Below are 23469 nucleotides of genomic sequence, written 5' to 3'. Positions count from 1 at the left end.
ACACGTGCCAACCGCCGCAGAACCTCCCAATACACGTGCCAACCGCCGCAGAACCTCCCAATACACGTGCCAACCGCCGCAGAACCTCCCAATACACGCGCCAGCTACTGCAGAACCTCCCAATACACGCGCCAACCGCCGCAGAACCCCCCCAATACACGCGCCAACCGGCGCAGAACCCCCCAATACACGCGCCAACCGCCGCAGAACCCCCCCAATACACGCGCCAACCGCTGCAGAACATTATAATACACACGCCACCCCCGCAGAACATTATTATACACACGCCACCCCCCGCAGAACATTATTATACACACGCCACCCCCCGCAGAACATTATTATACACACGCCACCCCCCGCAGAACATTATTATACACACGCCACCCCCCGCAGAACATTATTATACACACGCCACCCCCCGCAGAACATTATTATACCCACGCCACCCCCCGCAGAACATTATTATACCCACGCCACCCCCCGCAGAACATTATTATACCCACGCCACCCCCCGCAGAACATTATTATACACACGCCACCCCCCGCAGAACATTATTATACACACGCCACCCCCGCAGAACATTATTATACACACGCCACCCCCGCAGAACATTATTATACACACGCCACCCCCCGCAGAACATCCCAATACACATTTGTTAAAGTGTCTGCACCAGTTTTGTGTGCCGGCTGCTCTGTGTCCCACAAGACTGCTAGACTGCTAAGTCGGACCAAGCCGGACCATGTGCCACATTTATTACTGACGTTCCCCACAATTTTGTCTTGGGTCCTAGCTATTATCTCAGCTGCTGCAGAACCTCACATTAATGTAGAATAGCACTGGTGAGGGAACATATGAAGGGAAGATGATGCAGAGGGGTCTGTAAGGAACACTTAGCTGCTCCTGCACAGGGGACACTAAGGGGTTAGTGCAGAGTGTGAGGAGACACTGGGGGGAGGGTGGGAGCACTTATCTCTGGCTGATCCCGGCTGCTGACTCCTTCTCCTCAGGTGCGGGATGTCTCCTCAGTATGCAGCTCTCTGGTCTCCTGTGTATGAATCTCCCGCTCTGCTACATCCAGCCCCGGGATTGGCTGCAGGCAGATAGTCTCCTCCCCTCCCTCTCTCACACACAGAGGAGGCTGCAGCAGGGAGGGAGAGAGAGGCGCCGCCCCTGAATTAACCCCGCGTACCCCTGCGCTGCTCTGCCGAATACATCCAGGGGCATAACTACAGCCAGGGGCACAACAGGGGCCCGGGACACAAGCCAGATACTGGCCCCTGTTCTTGACAGTCAGCGTAGCAGCTGCTATGGCTGTAGTTACGCCCCTGGATAGGAGCCATGGCTGCGAGCCAGATGGGGCCATCAAAAGAGCCATATCTGGCTCGCGAGCCATAGGTTCCTGACCCCTGCTCTAGTGTTATGAGATGCTGTGTGCTGACAATGTGCTTAGATTATCAGGGTACAGGGTTATATACACTATCTGACACGTAGAAAAAGTGATGAGACAGAGCAGAGATGAGAGATGGATATAACACAGAATAACACACTCAGCCCTGCTATGCCTCCCTCTAGTAAGTCTCTGCACCCTGATGCTTGCCCGCAGGAAGTGTCTGCGTCTAAGGTGGTCTAGTAATGCAGGAGGGAGAGAGCACTGCAGTGTGCAGAAAGGGGAAGCTATTAATGCGAAGAATGTGCCCTGCCCGAACCTAGTCAGAAGATTTACAGTCCTATCCAGGGGCAACCAAAATTGTGTACATCAGGACTGATAGTATATTTAGGAATCTTGTCTTCGTGGGAATAGCCCTTTAACCCATTAAAGTTTCCATTTCTACCGCTGCAAGACATGTGAAACACTGGCAGCTGGTTTTTGGACTTCCTGTGGCATCCCACGTCCTTCTGGAGTGACAGGGGGGAGCGAGACTGTGTGCTCATTAGGGGAGTCCTAGGCACGCCTCTCCAACCACTGCATCATCATTGGTTCTGGCTCAGGCACAAAACACGGAGTAGGAGGAGATATGTAAACCAATGAATGTGCAGGGGGTGTGTCTCAGACTACTGACAGCAGCTGACCGATGCTCACAGATGATTCTAGAATCTACCAGTTTCCTACAATTCTATAAAATAATAACATAATATCACCTGTTCCAGTGTGGACTGGGAAAAGCTGTACTCCTCGACATTGAAGGAACGCTTCACTGCGGGTAAGAATCAGAAAGAACAAGCCCCGGTTATTATAGGTTATACAAATTATGGAGGATCATAATATTAGATGGGTGCAGGGATTTGGCACCTGCACTGGTAAGAGCCATCTACCTGTCAATGTGTATCTTGTAGTGGCTGTACCTGGTATTGCAGCCAAAATGAAAGGGACTGAGCTGCAATACCAGATAAAGCCACTAAGTACAGTGCTGTCCCTAATAAAAACAGAGGGGGTGTGGCCCTCGCTGGAGCACTGTGACCCCATCTATTAGCAGATCAGTGCTGAGAGTCCGACCCCTATAATCTCATTTTTGGACATAGCAAAGTCCAGGAAACCCACAAACTACACGTCTTCCCTACGTCTGATCCCTGGATCGTGAAATATTGCATAGACGTAGAGTGCATAGAGTAAACACACGTCCCGCCTCACCTTGCTCCAGGTTGAAGAACGCCTGCGAGAGGGACTGGACGTCGCTTTTAGGAACTTTGTAGGACATCAACGAAGCAAAGCTGAAACAAAAGAGAGAATTCTAAAATTTGTGAATGGCAGCAGAGCTGCAGTACTCCAGTACGGCCACCGCACACTGGATGGCGCCTTCCTTTTCCAGCTCCATCCATTGTGCACGAAGAAGAGTGGGATTAGCCGGTGTCAGACCATCCACAATCTGAGATTGTTCGCCAGATCTAGAATTGGTTGCTTATACGGTTGCTATGGATTAGAAAAGGACTTGCTAGGCCCAGTGATGGATCGGGCCGGACAGTACCCCCTGTATGTACCTAAACTTTTGGCGTACCTCTCCTGGCGGCAGGCGTTGGGGAAGTGTTTCAGCACCTCCCTGTGTAGGAGCTCCATCTGCTGCACCCCGGAGTCAGCATCCAGCTTCAGATCTAGAGAGAAATGCCGACCAAACTTACTCTTCAGGTGCTGAACCGACCCGATATATCTGGAACAAACAGGATAACAAGACCTTACAGAGGGCTCATGTACCCCCCACCCCAAGGTAAGGGTCGTACGATACACTGCACCCACCTGAGCTGCCCGGATACTATAATGGCCACCCGGTCACACACGGCCTCCGCCTCCTCCATGAAGTGCGTGGTCAGCACCGCCGCCTGCTCTTTGCCTTTGAATGTGGATCGGATCACTTTCCTGTGTAATAATCAGGATTCTGGTATAAGGGCACAGCCATATAACACATACACAAGCGGCGGGGGAGGCGGCGCGGCTCTGCTCACCACATGCGCTGCTTCGCCTTGGAGTCCATGCCGTTGGAGGGCTCATCCAGAAGAACCACATCGGGATTACCCAGCATGCTGAGCGCAAAGCACAACTGCGGAGTACAGACAACACAGGATGCTGATAGCCCCGGCCCTACAAACACTTTATCCACAGGTCAGTACTTATAGGGTTACAGTCACCTTCCGCTGAGTCCCCATGGAGAGCTTTTTCGCAGGTTTATGGAGATCGTCCTTCATGTCCAGGGTCTCCACTATTCTGCAAGGGACACAGAGGAAGGCACTAGTCACACCTGGACATACGTCACGTGGTCAGTGCGGGTGCCACAAATCCAAGTAATGTACAATGCCTAGAATTTGGCTTTACCTATCAATGAATGTGGTGCCAAATGCTGAACCTACAAACTCATTGGGGCAGATTTACTTACCTCGCCCATTCGCGATCCAGCGGCGCGTTCTCTGCTCTGGATTCGGGTCCGGCCGGGATTTATGAAGGTAGTTCCTCCGCCGTCCACCAGGTGGCGCTGCTGCGCTGAAAGTCATCTCATCGCGCCGGAATGCACCACCTCGGACCAGGTGAAGGTAAGCGCTCCCCAAGCGACACTTTTTCGGTTTTTAAATGCGGCGGTTTTTCCGAATACGTCGGGTATTCGTTCGGCCACGCCCCACGATTTCCGTCGCGCATGCCGGCGCCGATGCGCCACAATCCAGGGGCAAATCAGGTACAATCGCCGCAAATCGGAAATATTCGGGTAACACGCCGGGAAAACGCGAATCGGGCCCTTAGTAAATGACCCCCATTTTCTATAGGAACGCAAGAGACTGCACCCAGTTTATCTCCAGCTGTCCCATAGTAGTGACTAGACACCTAATTTATACACAGGTACGAGACGTGATCAGCAAGGGGCCCCCTTCCCTCCTCTAAAGACATGGACGCAATGGGGCTCATTTACAAAAGGTCCGCGGAGCGCATTTTCACCGGGTTTCCAGACGATTTCCGTTTTGCGCCGCATTTAACAGGGGATTGTGGCGCCTTGGCGACGGCTTGCATGCAACAGAAATCGGGGAGTGGACAGTCTGACAACCCGACGGATTCGGACAACGCACGGGATTTAACATTTCAAATTGTGTCGCAAGACAATGCACTTACAAGCACCTGGAAGAAGAAGGTGAACTCCGGCGGACCTCGGCGGGGAAGCGACACATACAGGAACTCGGGCGCACAAGCTACGTGAATGGCGCCGGACTTCATCTTCGTCGGACCGTCCGAATCGGGGATCGTGACGGGATCGGGTAAGTAAACTTGCCCCATTGTCTGATTCACTATAGAGCCATGAAAGATGACAACCGGGGGCACCTATAGGGGCAGATTTATCAAGCAGTCTGAAAGTCAGAATATTTCCAATTGCCCATGGCAACCAATCACAGCTCCCCTTTAAAATGTTCATGAGCACTGGTGAAATGAAAGCTGAGCTGTGATTGTTTGCCATGGGCAACTGGAAATATTCTGACTTTCAGACTGCTTGATAAATCTGCCCCATAGAGTTACTTGGTCCTTCCTCATCAGGGCAGAGGAAGGTTCTGGGTTAGACACCAAAAACAACAAAAATCCTGCAGCCGGCTTAAAGAATGACATAAAATTTACATTGATGTCAATGGGATTTTTAATTGAATTTAAATTTAACTATTAAATTTAATAGTTTAGCTTCCAAGACTATTTATATATCTCTAGAGAAGGTCCATCTTCTCCCTACACTATTATATACCTACCTATACACCTACCTATGCACCTACCTATGCACCTACCTATGCACCTACCTATACACCTACCTATGCACCTACCTATACACCTACCTATACACCTACCTTTTTATCACTTCCTTCAGGTTGCTTTTGCTCATGCCTTTGATAGATCCGTAAGTTTCCAGATGTTCTTCTAACCTGACCTCCGGCCAGAGATGGTTTATCTGAGGGGAATATCCCACGAATCGCACTGGATTGTTTCCTCGTTCTGCGGAGTCTGAGTCACCTATCAAAATCTATAAACACAGAATCAAACAGATCTCCTGTCAGTATTCACTAAAGGGAACCCGTCACCAGATTTTACCCACCATCCCCCTCAGATAGGGGATGAAATGTCCTTTACTAGAATTCCCTCTTTTATGTGAAATCTCCTCCAAAGTCATTTGACGAGCAGAGAAGAGTCAGATTCACCCGAGATGAGTCAAATTTAGAGATATCAAGGAGAGCGTCACTTCAGATTCAAGAGCACCTGAACAGGTTTTCGTGTCATATAAAAGATAGGAATTCTCCTCTTAAAGAACTGGACATACAGGCAACATTACAAAAGGGCAGGAATTTGACTTTTATCTGCAGTTCACATACCCAAATATGTCACATACCCAAATAACTTCCCGTATCTGTATCTCATAGATATATAAACCATAAAGCATGTTTCTAGGTGTGATAGAATAGAAGATATGGACATCTGAATTGACACTTCCCTTGTCGCTTTAAAACTTGACTCATCTCCCATAAAATATGACTCTTCTCTGCTCATTTTCATGTGACTTTGGGAGAAATTTTCATAGGTAAGCGGTTGGGATTTCACATGGTTCTTGAAAGGACATTTCGTAACCTTGCTGAGGATGCTGGGAGTGTAATGTGTTAAAATCTAGTGACAGATTCTATTTAATACAACCCCCAAAACTTTCTAGTAGTACTGTAATAGCACCATTATTTAATACCGCAGATACAGGCTTGAAAAAGATAAGCACAGAAGTATCTGGACCACCAGGGATACTGACCTGTCCAGCGTCCTGCTCGGTCTGCCCCACCATCAGGTCTAGTAATGTGCTTTTCCCGGATCCGTTTGGACCCACCAATCCGAGAATCTCCCCTGATACGAGAAATACACTATATATACAGTCCATCCACATACACGTCACTGTCCGTGGCGTTATTCAGAATCGCACTCACCTTTTCTGACGCAAAACGATACGTTATTGACGACCAGTTTTCTCATGGCCTTCCCGATGATGGTTTTACCTCTTTCCTGGTATTCCTTGTGCAAACCGCTGACCAAGACGGCAGGTTTCTGGAATGCAAAGGTCGAGGGTCAGACATAACTTTATACTCTCTGTGACCTCCGGTGCTGTTACATCCTGATGTGTATGATGTGTATACAGCCTGACGCCTATAGTGGCCAGGCCAGGTACTGCAGCTCGGCTCACATTACTATCTAAATCCCTGGATACCCCGAAGTCCTTCTGCAGGTCTGCTCCCTACCTCGTATCCATTGGACGCCATATACTCGCCGACTCTAGCTCGTTCTACCCGCACATCCTCGTCTTCATCTTCAGGGACCTCCGTGAACTTCCACATCTTGTTTTTCTTATCTTTCGTCCTAGAAGAAGAGTGATGCGGGATCCATATCTACGTAGAAGGACCTGAAAAGTCCTCTGTGCCGATGACTCACATACCTGAACACGGGATCTTTCCTCATGGATTTGCCTCCATTTTTCACCTCCAGGTAGCGCAGAATTAGGAGTAAGATCACACACTGCAGATAGGGCTGCAAAGGACATAAACAGGGTGTAGTTGCTTAAAGAGTTTACTGAGCACCAGAGGGACGGGGACATCTTCTATAGCTCTCTGCTAGATCTGTGTCCTCCTCCGTCTCAATGCTGACAATAATTTTTTTCTTACCGTACTGCACTATACAACATGGGCTCTGCTCCTTTCCTGACAAGCAGGGCAAGAAGCCGTTTCTATTGGCTCCCCTGCTATGAGCAGAGGATTGCTGTGTCCACCAGATCTCACTTCAATAGGAAGCCATGCACATACAGCGTGACCGCCAATGGGACAATCGCTCTTTTCCAACTTCATACTTACGGATATGACGGACACCAGCACCCTGCCCAATTGTGTGTAGCTGTTCTCATCGCTTGAAACCTTCCAAGACATCTGCAACATAGAAATGTGAATCAGTGCCCTTGCAAAGAGCAGTAGTCCAAGCCTAACTTACACCTTCCAGATCCATGCTAGATGTAGGAGGAGTCTGAACACTAAAAATTTAGCTTCCAGTTTTTTTTTCTGCACTGATTATGGTAAGGAGTACAGAGAGGGGACCAAGAAAAATGTGCAGCTGTAACTGCATGGCTGCACAGTTCTCTCTATGACCAGGGAGAGTGCAGGAAAGATAGAGAGAGAACTGTGCAGCTGTAACTGTATGGATGTACAGTTCTCTATATGACCAGGGAGAGTGCAGGAAAGATAGAGAGAGAACTGTGCAGCTGTAACTGTATGGATGTACAGTTCTCTATATGACCAGGGAGAGTGCAGGAAAGAGAGAGAGAGAACTGTGCAGCTGTAACTGTATAGATGCATATAGTTCTCTCTATGACCAGGAAGAGTGCAGGAAAGGGACAGAGAGAACTGTGCAGCTGTAACTGCATAGATGTACAGTTCTCTCTATGACCAGGGAGAGTGCAGGAAAGGGACAGAGAGAACTGTGCAGCTGTAACTGTATAGATGTACAGTTCTCTCTATGACCAGGAAGAGTGCAGGAAAGGGGCAGAGAGAACTGTGCAGCTGTAACTGTATGTATGCACAGTTCTCTCTTTGACCAGGTAGAGGGCAGGGAAGGTAGAGAAAGAGCTGTGCAACTGTAACTGTATGGATGCACAGTTCTCTCTATGACCAGGAAGAATGAATGGAAGGGGCAGGGAGAACTGTGCTGCTGTAACTATATGGCTGTACAGTTGCTACAACCATGCCAGTACAGAGAAGGGACAGAGAGAGCTGTGCAGAGACGTGGAGTCAGTGACTATTTTGGTGTTAAAATGGGCCAACTCCGACTCCACAAATATAAAATACATTTACTTTAAATGTTTGCTTCTGATCCTGATTTAGGCCAGGGGTGAACAACATTTATTGGTCCATGGGTCATGTTGTCATACTGAAGAAGTTTAAGAAACCAGAGTAGCCAATAATAATACTCAACGCCCACAGAGTGGGTGAAATACTAAAGATAGCAAAAAAAATACTGGAGACCCCAAAGCAGACAACTTATAGTACTGGAGACCCCCCCAGAGTAGACAATCACTGGAGACCATCAGAGCAGAGCTCTCCCAGAAGCAGGAGAGGACCTGGGAGCTGCTGTATAGTACAGCTGACAAGTACTTACTCCGGGGTCTTCTCCTGATCCGAGGGCCGCTCTGGGTCATGACTCTGGAGCCAAACAACCAGTTTCAGGAGTCAGGAAGCGGAGTGGAGGGGCAGGAGAGGACCTGGGGAGCAGCGGGAACTTCTCAGCTCTGTACTCACTTCTACCCGGCCTCTTGCACCATTGAACGGTTCCATCAGTTATGGAAGTGCTCATAGCACTCGGACTGTCAGTAGGGTGCGGTCCACAAGTCAAGGTTTGACAGGGCCCACATGTGGTTGGTCGGCCACTAGTACTGCACCCCCTTTTGGCTTTTAGTTGAGATGTGTGCCGCACTTTATGTAACTGCTCAGTAGTAAAGCAGATTGGAGGAATAAGGCACTGGAAAGGAAGTCGGACAGGCAGGGTGCAGGGAAGGGATAAGTAGAACTGTGCAGCCGTATGATCACACAGTTCTCTCTTTGACCATGGAAAGTGCTTTATGTCCAATATGTTTTATCCCCAAGTGGTACATGTATATTACAAAGATTAAACACCATAAAAAAAACACAGTGCTTACCCTAGAAAAACAGATCAGGACGCCAATGAGCGGGTATATGGGAATAAATATGGAGAACAGATCGTGACAGACTGTAGAGATCAAGTCATTGCCGATGACAGAAGCCAACTCGATAACAGTGATGGTGACGAGGCCCGTCTAGAAGACAAATGGGACAAAACCCAATTCTAAAGTAAAACCAATAACAATTACAGAACTGATGCAGCGGATGTCAGATCACTTGCATATAGGATTGCCCTGTAGGGAGTTATCTAAGGCAACACCTCAGCGTTGCAGCTAGTCCCTGCCTTCCTGTTGAATACAGCTCTGTATTGTAATTTCAGTACAGATCCAAAGCCTAAATGCCGGGGTGTAACTACAAAGGTAGCAGCCATAGCCGCTGCTATGGGACCCGCAGTGCCAGGGGGCCCCGTCATCTCACCTGACAATAAAGAATGAAGTATGTGCACCATTTTATACACATTACACTGCATATTGTACAGCATAATATCTATACAACATATATGTGATTTACATATGCTGCATGTGTATGTGTATATGGTGTGTATATATGCTGTATGTCTGTATATGTAAATTTAGATGTGTATATGTGATGTGTATATGCTCTATATGTGAGTAAGAGTATATATGTGTGTGTGTGTGTGTGTGTATGAGTGAAGAACTGTATGTTTATAAATGTAATATGTATATTTGTAAGAGGGAGGGGGGCCCCATTCAGAAGTCTGCTATGGGGCCCTGCCTAGTAATGCTGCTGCCTAATTGGATATAGTGACTACGATGCTTTAAGTCCAGGTTGCTGCAGAGATACAGTCTGTATTTCACAAACCGAACACATTTTATACCATCCTTAAAGGGGAGGATCTGACACTTGAAGTGGATAGTATAGTGCTGTCCTCTATACAGAGGTCTGGGTCTATTCTCCAGAATTTAGCCCAATAAAATTCCAGAGAAAGGACTTTTCATCCCCTACCTGAGGAGGGTTATAGCTTAATGAGGTACAACCTGGTGACAGGTTCCCTTTAAAATCCCACTAATCACATCCCATCCGCCATCAATGTCCATCACAAGAATAGAATGAAGCTATAGAGAGACGCTGAACCAGCAGGGGGCGATACAGATTTTTTTTTTGTCATGTCATCAGTATCATGAAGCTAGAAAAACCTTTTAATGTTAAAAACTACATCTGAAAATCTTTGAAATATGGCTGCTTTGGCAATGTGCGTCCCTGCCAGATAAGTAAAGGGGCCAGGATTTCGGGATCCGTCTACACCAGGGTCTTCTCGTGGTTAGAGGAATCTGAAAACAATATGTTTAGACCAGACCCATTTCTCAGGAATCTTCTATCGTATGGTAAACCCAAAATATGATATTACTGACTGCTGTGTGGGTCAGTAACGCCCATTGCCGGACACATGGTTTACCCTGGGGGCTGACAATGTTGTGTTCTGTATGATGCATGGAGCTTATATAGAATGTGATGCAAGGAGCTTGTATACAATGTGATACATTTTGATTTATACAACTATACAGACGTCTCTTTGTTACTCCTGGTATCTGCCATTGGGACAAGACATAGGACCACCAGGGACATTAGGTGCTTGACCAGTCCTGCCACATTTGGAAAATAAGGGGTATTACGTTTTTTTACATTTTTTTTCCCCAAATCAAATAGTGTATTGATGGTGTTCTGCCCGTTAGTACATGATCATAACCTATGAGTGGAGGTAAGTACCAGTGAGAACAGTATGGACCACCACTGCCGGGTGTCGCTGATCTGTTTGTAAGTGAAGGAGACGACGTAGGTCAGGAGCACAGACGCGGGAACAAAGCCGATCAAGCAGAAAGCCTGGGGAGGAGAAGAGATATTCACTGATCGTGTCCTGTGTACACAACGCGCGGACGCTGTGACTACTTACCAACGTAAAGAAGGTCCCGATATACAGGTGGATTCCTTTATTAAATAGGAATAGGGTTCCCAGCATTATGACCAGGATGATAAAATACAGGGGCAGGTCCACAGCGGCCTGACCCACCCAGTATGCGGACTGATAGAGGCCGGACATCTTCAGCTGAGCGTAAGCCTTCACCTGGTCATGGAGAAGAGATGGATGAGAATTACACTTACAGCACATCGTCATCTACATATATACATACTCTATATCTCATATTGCTCTATAACATGCTACCTGTAGATGGGAAAATATGTACAATCTGCTCTTCTCCTCCTGCTTTATAACATGCTGCCTGCAGATAGGACACTATATACAATCTGCTCAGCTCCTCCTGCTCTATAACATGCTGCCTGCAGACAGGACACTATGTACAATCTGCTCTTCTCCTCCTGCTCTATAACATGCTGTCTGCAGATAGGACACTATGTATAATCTGCTCAGCTCCTCCTGCACTACAACATGCTGCCTGTAGATAGGACACTATGTACAATCTGCTCAGCTCCTCCTGCTCTATATCATGCTGCCTGCAGATAGGACACTATGTATAATCTGCTCAGCTCCTCCTGCTCTATAACATGCTGCCTGTAGATAAGACACCATGTACAATCTGCTCAGCTCCTCCTGCTCTATATCATGCTGCCTGCAGATAGGACACTATGTATAATCTGCTCAGCTCCTCCTGCTCTATATCATGCTGCCTGCAGATAGGACACTATGTATAATCTGCTCAGCTCCTCCTGCTCTATAACATGCTGCCTGTAGATAAGACACCATGTACAATCTGCTCAGCTCCTCCTGCTCTATATCATGCTGCCTGCAGATAGGACACTATGTATAATCTGCTCAGCTCCTCCTGCTCTATAACATGCTGCCTGCAGATAGGACACTATGTATAATCTGCTCAGCTCCTCCTGCTCTATAACATGCTGCGTGTAGATAAGACACCATGTACAATCTGCTCAGCTCCTCCTGCTCTATATCATGCTGCCTGCAGATAGGACACTATGTATAATCTGCTCAGCTCCTCCTGCTCTATAACATGCTACCTGCAGATAGGACACTATGTACAATCTGCTCAGCACCACCTGCTTTATAACATGCTGCCTGTAGATAAGACACTGGGGGTCATTTACTAAGGGCCCGATTCGCGTTTTCCCCACGTGTTACCCGAATATTTCCGATTTGCGCCGATTTTCCCTGAATTGCCCCGGGATTTTGGCGCACGCGATCGGATTGTGGTGCATCAGTGCCGCCATGCACAAGACGGAAATCGGGGGGCGTGGCCGAACGAAAACCCGTCTCGGTGTACTCCAGTGCGTTCCGATGCTCTTCAGCGCAGCAGCGCCACCTGGTGGACGGCGGAGGAACTACCTTAGTGAATCCCGTCCGGACCCGAATCCACCGCAGAGAACGCACCGCTGGATCGCGAATGGAACGGGTAAGTAAATCTGCCCCACTATGTTCAATCTGCTCAGCTCCTCCTGCTCTATAACATGCTGCCTGCAGATAGGACACTATGTACAATCTGCTCAGCTCCTCCTGCTCTATAACATTCTGCCTGCAGATAGGACACAATGCACAATGTGCTCAGCTCCTCCTGCTCTATAACATGCTGCCTGCAGATAGGACACAATGCACAATGTGCTCAGCTCCTCCTGCTCTATAACATGCTGCCTGCAGATAGGACACTATGTACAATGTGCTCAGCTCCTCCTGCTCTATAACATGCTGCCTGCAGATAGGACACTATGCAAAATCTGCTCAGCTCCTTCTGCTCTATAACATGCTGCCTGCAGATAGGACACTATGTACAACCTGCTCAGCTCCTCCTGCTCTATAACATGCTGCCTGCAGATAGGACACTATGTACAACCTGCTCTATAACATTCTTTCTGTATGTACAATCAGCTCTTCTGGATTTCTCACCTTATGGTTGTAAGTGTTTTCCATTGCAAAATATGGCAGCATCCCGGCAGCTATAATCCCAAGGTAGATGACGAGGAAGTACAGCGTGGTTTTGAACGTTATCTCCAAATATTCCTATGGATATAGAAGAGATGAGTAATTATTTCACACAGTCACAAATTAGCACTGGGACAGAAGAGTATTACAGAGCAGCGTGTAATGAGCGCCCGCTCCCTCCATATATGTTGATCTGTACATGTGTAATATAGAATATATTAAATACAGGCGGTCCCCTACTTAAGAACACCTGACTTACATACGACCCCTAGTTACAAACGGACCTCTGGATGTTGGTAAGTTACTGCACTTTATCCTTAGGCTACAATGATCAGCTGTAACAGTTATCACAGGCGTCTGTAATGAAGCTTTAGTGTTACTCCTGGTTCTTATGACAACCCAACATTTTTAAAATCCAATTGTCACAGAGACCAAAAAAGTTCTGGCTGGGATTACAATGATAAAATATACAGTTACGACTTACATACAAATTCAACTTAAGAACAAACCTACAGAGCCTATCTTGTATGTAACCCGGGGACTGCCTGTAGTTGATAAATTATAGGTTTATAGTTTAAGGTTACAATGTATTTTTATCTTAATCTGCAGAGTGTGATATCCGAGGTGTCCACAGCGTTTGGTAGATGACATTGTATGCACAGTGACCACCAGTAGAGGGGGCTGTTACAGGCCTGAATACACTCCATGTGATTGGTGAACCCTACTATACACAGGCCATGACTTACCTGAGGGAAGGGGCTGCTCCACACCTGGATGCTCTCGTTCACCTGCAGCTGGCGCAGCAGAGAGTTACTGATGGTGTTGATGAGGACGGGCAGCGCGTGCACCATGCTGCTATTAAATACCGCATCATACGTGTAATACTGCAAGACACACAGACCGGGACAAAGGTCATTTATAGACTTGTATGAGGATAGAGCGATAGATAATACATATAAGAGAGAGATAGATAGATAGATAGATAGATAGATAGATAGATAGATATGAGATAGACAGATAGATAGGAGATAGATAGATAGATAGATAGATAGATAGATAGATAGATAGATAGATAGATATGAGATAGACAGATAGATAGGAGATAGATAGATAGATAGATAGATAGATAGATATGAGATGGATAGATAGGAGATAGATAGATAGATAGATAGATAGATAGATAGATATGAGATAGACAGATAGATATGAGATAGATAGATAGATAGATAGATAGGAGATAGATAGATAGATAGATAGATAGATAGATAGATAGATATGAGATGGATAGATAGATATGAGATAGATAGATATGAGAGATAGATAGATAGATATGAGAGATAGATAGATATGAGATAGATAGATAGATATGAGAGAGATAGATATGAGAGAGATAGATAGATTGATAGATAGATAGATAGATAGATAGATAGATAGATAGATAGATAGGAGATAGATATGAGATAGATAGATAGATAGATAGAGATAGATAGATATGAGATAGATAGATAGATAGATAGATAGATAGATAGATAGATAGATAGGAGATAGATAGATAGATAGATAGATAGATAGATAGATATGAGAGATAGATAGATAGATAGATAGATATGATAGATAGATATGAGATAGATAGATAGATAGGAGATAGATAGATAGATAGATAGATAGATAGATAGATAGATAGATAGATAGATAGATACATACATACATACATAGATACATACATAGATAGATAGATAGATAGATAGATATGAGATAGATAGACACATAATAAGTTACAAAGAAAGATAGATACATTATACATAGACACATAGATACAGTCATGGCCATAAGTTTTAAGAATGATACAAATGTTAATTGTTACAAAGTCTACTGCATCAGGTTTTATAAAGGCAATTTGCATATACTCCAGAATGTTATAGAGAGGGATTAGCTTAACAGCATTGCAAAGTCAATATTTGCCTAGAAAATGAACTTTTTCCCCCAAAACACATTTCAGAAGCCTTAAAAGGAGCAGGTAACATGGTGTCAGTGATGTCTCCAGTAACACAGGTGCGGGTGCTGATGAGGACAGGGCTGGAGATCAATCTGTCTGGATTAAGTAAGAATCGCACCACTGGACACTAATAGGAGGCTGGTGCTTGGCATCATTGTTTCCCTTCTGTTACCCATGGTTATCTCTAAAGAAACACGTGCAGTCATCATTGCACTGCACATAACTGGCCGAACAGGGAAGAGTATCGCAGCTAGAAAGATTGCCCCTCAGTCACCAATCTATCGCATCATCCAGGAATTCAGAGAGAGAGGCTCCATTGTTACCAAAAAGTCTCCAGGAGCCCAAGAAGTACCAGCAAGCACCAGGAGCGTCTCTTACAAGTGTCTCAGCTTGCTCAGGAATGGCAGCAGGCAGGTGGCAGTATAGCAGTATATGGGGATTTTCCTCCTCATACATTACAATGTGCTGGTAGCACATTGTAATGCATGGACCCGAAGTAGCCTGGGGTCTTCGGAAGACCCGAGGCTACCATGGCGAGGGCTCGGCCAGCGAGCCCTCTCCATGCACCCGCACCCGGCAGGTGACATAATACTACATCACATGTTGGTAAGGGGTTAATGAATCTGGCGCCCCCTGCACTGCCCTGACAGAGTGCACCAACTTTTTCGTGGTGCACCTATAATGGATCGCGCAACGCATTTCTTTTGGACTTTGCATGATAAATGTGGCGTATGGTCCGGCTGTGCACCGGACGCCCCCTTCAGTGCCAGAGTGTGCACATATGCGGACCCTTCTTATAGACCTCTACAAGCAGTTTGCTCTGAAAAGAACGCCCATCCCATCTCCTCACTTCTTACCTTCCCTGACCTGGAGACGTCCAGGGCGCCATTGTGAGGCGCTACAGAGATGTAGTCACTTCCATTCATCATCTCCACCTTCATCTTCTGGCTCCTCAGGGCATCGATCAGGTCATCTATATTATCCCCTATGGAGGAAATAGGGAACAGCTGGTGATAGAGCTCCCTACACAGTGCTGCCCCCCCAGCTACATGGCTGTACAGGGCATTGCAGCTGGGGTACAGATATACATGTGCAGGTCCCTACTCAGTGCTGCCCCCCCCCAGCTACATGGCTGTACAGGGCATTGCAGCTGGGGTACAGATATACATGTACAGGTCCCTACTCAGTGCTGCCCCCCCCAGCTACATGGCTGTACAGGGCATTGCAGCTGGGGTACAGATATACATGTGCAGGTCCCTACTCAGTGCTGCCCCCCCAGCTACATGGCTGTACAGGGCATTGCAGCTGGGGTACAGATATACATGTGCAGGTCCCTACTCAGTGCTGCCCCCCCCAGCTACATGGCTGTACAGGGCATTGCAGCTGGGGTACAGATATACATGTACAGGTCCCTACTCAGTGCTGCCCCCCAGCTACATGGCTGTACAGGGCATTGCAGCTGGGGTACAGATATACATGTGCAGGTCCCTACTCAGTGCTGCCCCCCCAGCTACATGGCTGTACAGGGCATTGCAGCTGGGGTACAGATATACATGTGCAGGTCCCTACTCAGTGCTGCCCCCCCCAGCTACATGGCTGTACAGGGCATTGCAGCTGGGGTACAGATATACATGTACAGGTCCCTACTCAGTGCTGCCCCCCCCAGCTACATGGCTGTACAGGGCACTTTAATTATCACACATGGAAATGCTTTAAAGGGAACCTGTCACCAGATTTACCCCATTAAATTCCCAGCCCCCTCTTGGGTTGAAATGTCCTTTCTAGAATTCCCCCTTTTTAAGTGAAATCTCACCTCTCTACCTATTAAAAGATGTCTTCCAAAGTCATATGATAATATGCAGAGAAGAGTCAGATTTACCTGAGGTGAGTCAAATTTAGAGGCTGCAGGGGAATTGTCATTTCAGATGCCCTTATCTTCGGTTCTATAGCACCTATAAAGCTGCTGGTGTCATATTAAAGATAAGAATCTCATCTATTAGATGACATCAGGCTTGTGGATCTGTGAGTCACAGAACTAGAGATGCGGATAATTAAAAGGGAGGCAGGAATTGTATCTTTATCTGCAGCTCACATTTCCAACCTTATCTGTTTGTATCTCAGATTGTGTAGATCACAGAACCAGATTCTTTAATATGACGCCAAATGCATGTTTTTAGGTGCTAGAGATGAGCTGACCCGAACTTTATGTTCGCCATCCTCTGGCAGCTCCGCAGAGCAGCCAATCAGGCACCTTTATGCCCCTAGCAACTAGGTATGGCTGTGATTGGCCAGTTGTGTCAGTCAGGTTTCCAGACACCCCTATCTTCAGTTCTATAGCACCTAGAAACATGCTGCTGGTGTCATATTAAAGATAAGAATCTCAAATGTCAGATCACCTGTGGTTCTGTGATTTACAAAAGCAGAGATAAAGGCAATAAAAGGGAACCTGTCATCAGCAATTGGCTTGTAAACCACTAACAGTATATTGTTAAGCAATGTAACACCTTGTAGTTTTTGTTTCTTTCATGACTCAATGTGGTGAAATCATCCAGAAAATTAACTTTGAAGTGAGATGTAAATTGGCTGTATAAAGTCAAGGAGGCGGAGAGTTTAACACTGAAGTCAAGCTCTGATCTCCTCCTCCGTGATCGACATTGCATTGGACTTCAGGAGATCTGTAGTGATGTGATGTCTCTGGATGCAGGGCCATCAATTACAGAGAAGGGGGTTTTCTGAGGAAGAGAGAGCTTGACTTCAGTGTTAAAACCTCCGCCTCCTTGACTTTATACGACCAATTCACATCTCACTTCAAAGTTAATTTCCTGGATGATGGCACCACACCTGGCCTTGAAATAGACATGATCTGCAAGATGTTCAGCTGCTTGACAACATACTGCTAGTGATTTATTAGGTAAAATTCTGATGACAGGTTCCCTATAAAGACACAAGCCTGATGCAATCTAAAAGATGAGATTCTTATCTTTAATATGACACCAGTAACTCTTTTGAGGTGCTATGGAAACAAACATAGGGGCACCTGACGTGAAACCCTGCAGCCTCTAAACTGGGCAAAATATGACTCTTCTATGCTCATTGTCACATGACTTTGGAGGAGATTTTTTGGAGGGGATTCTAGAAAGCAGATTTCATACCCGTCCTGAGAGTTTAGTGGGGTAACATCCTGTACACACATTACCTGTAGTGCTCTGCACCAAAAGACTTGTGAGATATTTCTGCGGCTTCTGCCCTGGACGCAGGAAATACAGATCCGGGGAGAGTCTGACATCGTCCGGGGATTTGTGGTAGTACCAGTGGATTATATTTATGGCAGCCTGGACCGCTAAGAACAGAAACAGAAAGAGCGACCTGAAAGAGAAGCAGACGGTACACTGGGGAATTAAAGGGGCGTTCCAGGCTATTTACCTCATGGCCCACCCATGAGATATATCCATAAGGTAGGTCACCAGTAACTGATCGATGGGGTTGTGACACGGATCAGCTGTGTGCAGTGGTTGGAGCTGGAAGAAGACATCTCCTACCATAGGGTTGCTGCACATGTTGTGTCCTGGGGGTGTTACCAGAGCCCCTCCGTGCTGCAGATTCATAGGCGTTTACAATGTGCGAGTAGCACTTCCCCCCTCCCACTGTGGGCTGAAACTTCCTCTGCTTCTTTGAGATTACATCTTGCAGAGGAGGCATTACCAGAACCCCTCTGTGCTGCAGATTCATAGGTGTGTACAATGTGCGAGTAGCATTTCCCCCCTCCCACTGTGGGCTGAAACTCCCTCTGATGCTTTGAAATTACAGCAGGCAGAGGAGGCATTACCAGAATCCCTCTGTGCTGTAGCTTTACAGGCTGTTGCACTGTATCCCCCTATGCCTGATAACATCTCACTGCAACAGAGGACGTTTCCATACACAGTGGGAGGTGGAAGTGTATCTTGCACAGTGTAACAGCTTGTGAATCTGCAGCATGGAGGGGCTCTGGTAACACCCCCTGAGCCCGATCACACATGGATCATCCCACAGTATTAACCTATGACATGTACTCACACGTATCGGACAGACTTGGTTTCTCGGCGCAGGTTACGGAAATGTAACTTTGCTATGGTGGCGACCTGCTGCCTCCATAATGCCCGGCCGCTGGCGGCGCAGGGGTGAGACGCGGGCATGGTCAGTAATCCCTGATCAATCTCCTCTGTGGATTTCCACTTCCCATCATCTTCAATTCTTTGTGTGAAAATGTTGTGATCTGTGAAGAGTCATAGATGCAGAGACGAGTCAGTCATGAGACGAGTCATGAACATGCAGGTGAAGCCCCACAGATGACGGATGGAAGTTCTCTCTGTCCATATTGAAAAAGAAAATTCTGTATTTTAAAAATCTAAAATTAAGCAACTCACGAATTTGTACAAACTGTGTAACCCTGCAGTCCACAAGCCCAATCCTACATTCCTTAAAGGGAACCTGTCACTAGATTTTATCCCATTAAACTCCCAGCCTCCTCAGGCAGATGATGAAATGTCCTTTTTATGAGAAATCTCATCAGTTTACTTCCAAAGTCATGTGAATAGGAGCAGAGAAGAGTCATAATTTATCTGAGATGAGTCAAGTTAAGAGGCTGCTGGCGGAGAGTAACTTCAGCAATTCTTTTTGCTCCTATAGCACCTATAAACATGTTGCATACTGGTGTCATATTAAAGATAAGAATCTCAACTTTCACATCCAGAGCAAAATTTAGAGCCTGTGGGGGAAAGGGGTGTCTATTCTGGTTCCCCTATATTTGGCTCTGCAGGACCTAGACGCATGCTGCTGGTGTCATATTAAAGATAGAAATATCATCTTTCAGATCACACCAGGCTTGTCATTCTGTGATCTACAGAACCAGAGATACAAACAGTTAAAGACACAAGCCTGACACAACCTGAAAGATGAGATTGTTATCTTTAATAGGACACCAGCAATTTATTTTTAGGTGCTATAGAACTGAACATAGGGGCATCTGAAGTGCAGCCTCAAAAGTTGACTCATTTCAGGAAAAAATATTCTCATTTTTACATGACTTTGGAGAAGGTTATTTATCGGTAAAAGGCGAGGCCACTTATCCCCTCATCCAGTGCTCGTTTTTTACCCGTCTGATCCACATCCGTTTCTGATTCCAGCTTGAAGAAGACGTCTTCCAGTGTGGTGATGGAAACCCCGTACGTCGTAACCCCCAAACTGCAATCATTGTCCAGCGCTGAAAATAATCCTGGAACGCAAAAAAATTCATATTTAGTTAAAATGCTAAAAATGCCAGTGACTATATTGGAACCCAGAGCTGCTGCGCTGGAATGAAGGCCACATAGAGAGCTGCTGCGCTGGAATGAAGGCCACATAGAGAGCTGCTGCACAGGAATGAAGGCCACATAGAGAGCTGCTGCGCTGGAATGAAGGCCACATAGAGAGCTGCTGCGCTGGAATGAAGGCCACATAGAGAGCTGCTGCGCTGGAATGAAGGCCACATACAGAGCTGCTGCGCTGGAATGAAGGCCACATACAGAGCTGCTGCGCTGGAATGAAGGCCACATACAGAGCTGCTGCGCTGGAATGAAGGCCACATAGAGAGCTGCTGCGCTGGAATGAAGGCCACATACAGAGCTGCTGCGCTGGAATGAAGGCCACATACAGAGCTGCTGCGCTGGAATGAAGGCCACATACAGAGCTGCTGCGCTGGAATGAAGGCCACATACAGAGCTGCTGCGCTGGAATGAAGGCCACATAGTGAATCTAATACGTTCCTCTGTACCTGGGAATATGTCCACGTCTTTCAGTGGTAAGGAGTAGATGAGGGAATTCTCCGTCTGTAGCATCGGGGAGGCCCTGGGGATGTGCTGGGAGATCAGCGAGGAGATGGCTTCTACATTACTCGATGCTTTTATGTCCATGCTGAGGAGACACAGGGTCACTAAGGGTTAATCAGACAAGAAAATCCGAAAAAAAGACTCCATGCAATGCGGACGATAAGATACCTGAGGCGGTAGCCTACACCCCACTTGCTCTTCAGGAAAAGGGAGGATCCCACACATTTCAGGATTCCCTGGGATATCACAGCCTTTCTATCTGAGAGAGAGAGGAGACGTAATGGTTACACAAGCTTCTCACAACTGCCCCCTGCAGGTAAGAGGACACACTGCCCCCTGCTGGTGGGAGGACACACTGCCCCCTGCTGGTGTGATGACGTGGGGGCCATGGTATAGGACAGTCACCCCTAGTAGTGATAGGAGGACACTGCCCCTGCTGGTGTGATGATGTGGGGAGCCATGGTATAGGACAGTCACCTCCAGTAGTGATAGGAGGACACACTGCCCCCTGCTGGTGTGATGATGTGGGGGCCATGGTATAGGACAGTCACCTCCAGTAGTGATAGGAGGACACACTGCCCCCTGCTGGTGTGATGACGTGGGGGCCATGGTATAGGACAGTCACCCCTAGCAGTGATAGGAGGAAACACTGCCCCCTGCTGGTGTGATGATGTGGGGGCCATGGTATAGGAGAGTCACCCCTAGAAGTGATAGGAGGACACACTGCCCCCTGCTGGTGTGATGATATGGGGTGCCATGGTGTAGGACAGTCACCCCTAGCAGTGATAGGACACACTGCCCCCTGCTGGTGTGATGATGTGGGAGCCATGGTATAGGACAGTCACCCCTAGTAGTGATAGGAGGGCACACTGCCCCCTGCTGGTGTGATGATGTGGGAGCCATGGTATAGGACAGTCACCCCTAGTCGTGATAGGAGGACACACTGCCCCCTGCTGGTGTGATGATGTGGGGGCCATGGTATAGGACTGTCACCCCTAGAAGTGATAGGAGGACACACTGCCGCCTGCTGGTGTGATGATGTGGGGGCCATGGTATAGGACTGTCACCCCTAGAAGTGATAGGAGGACACACTGCCGCCTGCTGGTGTGATGATGTGGGGGCCATGGTATAGGACAGGCACCCCTAGAAGTGATAGGAGGACACACTGCCCCTGCTGGTGTGATGATGTGGAGGCTATGGTATAGGACAGGCACCCCTAGAAGTGATAGGAGGACACACTGCCCCCTGCTGGTGTGATGATGTGGGGGCTATGGTATAGGACAGTCACCCCTAGTAGTGATAGGAGGACACACTGCCCCTGCTGGTGTGATGATGTGGGGGCCATGGTATAGGACAGGCACCCCTAGAAGTGATAGGAGGACACACTGCCCCCTGCTGGTGTGATGATGTGGGGGCCATGGTATAGGACAGGCACCCCTAGAAGTGATAGGAGGACACACTGCCCCCTGCTGGTGTGATGATGTGGGGGCCATGGTATAGGACAGTCACCCCTAGCAGTGATAGGAGGACATACTGCCCCCTGCTGGTGTGATGATGTGGGGGCTATGGTATAGGATATATACCCCTGGAAGTGATAGGAGGACACACTGCACCCTGCTGGTGTGATGATGTGGGGGCCATGGTATAGGACAGTCACCCCTAGAAGTGATAGGAGGACACGCTGCCCCCTGCTGGTGTGATGATGTTGGGGCTATGGTATAGGACAATTACCCCTAGAAGTGATAGGAGGACACACTGCCCCCTGCTGGTGTTATGATATGGGGGCCATGGTATAGGACTGTCATCCCTAGAAGTGATAGGAGGACACACTGCCCCCTGCTGGTGTGATGATGTGGGGAGCCATGGTATAGGACAGTCACCCCTGGAAGTGATAGGAGGACACACTGCCCCCTGCTGGTGTGATGATGTGGGAGCCATGGTATAGGACAGTCACCCCTAGTAGTGATAGGAGGACACACTGCCCCCTGCTGGTGTGATGATGTGGGGGCCATAGTATAGGTCAGGCACCCCTAGAAGTGATAGGAGGACACTGCCCCCTGCTGGTGTGATGATGTGGGGGGCCATAGTATAGGACAGTCACCCCTAGCAGTTATAGGAGGACACTGCCCCTGCTGGTGTGATGATGTGGGAGCCATGGTATAGGACAGTCACCCCTAGTAGTGATAGGAGGGCACACTGCCCCCTGCTGGTGTGATGATGTGGGGGGCCATAGTATAGGACAGTCACCCCTAGCAGTTATAGGAGGACACTGCCCCCTGCTGGTGTGATGATGTGGGAGCCATGGTATAGGACAATCACCCCTAGTAGTGATAGGAGGACACACTGCCCCCTGCTGGTGTGATGATGTGGGGGGGCCATAGTATAGGACAGTCACCCCTAGCAGTGATAGGAGGACACTGCCCCCTGCTGGTGTGATGATGTGGGAGCCATGGTATAGGACAGTCACCCCTAGCAGTGATAGGAGGACACTGCCCCCTGCTGGTGTGATGATGTGGGAGCCATGGTATAGGACAGTCACCCCTAGTAGTGA

General features: G+C 47.6%; 1 protein-coding gene across 1 annotated transcript in view; it reads right to left on the bottom strand.

Moving 5' to 3' along the window:
• Window positions 1–23469, bottom strand: part of ABCA5 (ATP binding cassette subfamily A member 5) — a 77337-nt gene that overhangs the window by 5658 nt on the left and 48210 nt on the right. Inside the window, exons 17-39 of the mRNA XM_072112568.1 lie at window positions 21087–21177; window positions 20864–21003; window positions 20207–20326; window positions 19129–19327; window positions 18272–18441; window positions 15933–16060; window positions 13826–13963; window positions 13044–13157; window positions 11082–11252; window positions 10898–11011; window positions 9166–9303; window positions 7334–7405; window positions 6922–7013; window positions 6728–6845; window positions 6419–6536; window positions 6247–6338; window positions 5306–5478; window positions 3623–3698; window positions 3440–3534; window positions 3234–3353; window positions 2998–3147; window positions 2634–2713; window positions 2144–2199 (exon numbers count right to left, since the gene is read on the bottom strand). Of these exons, the coding sequence (XP_071968669.1) occupies window positions 2144–2199; window positions 2634–2713; window positions 2998–3147; window positions 3234–3353; window positions 3440–3534; window positions 3623–3698; window positions 5306–5478; window positions 6247–6338; window positions 6419–6536; window positions 6728–6845; window positions 6922–7013; window positions 7334–7405; window positions 9166–9303; window positions 10898–11011; window positions 11082–11252; window positions 13044–13157; window positions 13826–13963; window positions 15933–16060; window positions 18272–18441; window positions 19129–19327; window positions 20207–20326; window positions 20864–21003; window positions 21087–21177 (2765 nt within the window). The remainder of the gene's footprint in view (window positions 1–2143; window positions 2200–2633; window positions 2714–2997; window positions 3148–3233; window positions 3354–3439; window positions 3535–3622; window positions 3699–5305; window positions 5479–6246; window positions 6339–6418; window positions 6537–6727; window positions 6846–6921; window positions 7014–7333; window positions 7406–9165; window positions 9304–10897; window positions 11012–11081; window positions 11253–13043; window positions 13158–13825; window positions 13964–15932; window positions 16061–18271; window positions 18442–19128; window positions 19328–20206; window positions 20327–20863; window positions 21004–21086; window positions 21178–23469) is intronic.

This window comes from Engystomops pustulosus, chromosome 6, assembly GCF_040894005.1.
Source record: "Engystomops pustulosus chromosome 6, aEngPut4.maternal, whole genome shotgun sequence".
In the NCBI taxonomy this organism is placed as follows: Eukaryota; Metazoa; Chordata; class Amphibia; order Anura; family Leptodactylidae; genus Engystomops; species Engystomops pustulosus.
This window is presented reverse-complemented; position numbering and strand designations above follow the sequence as displayed.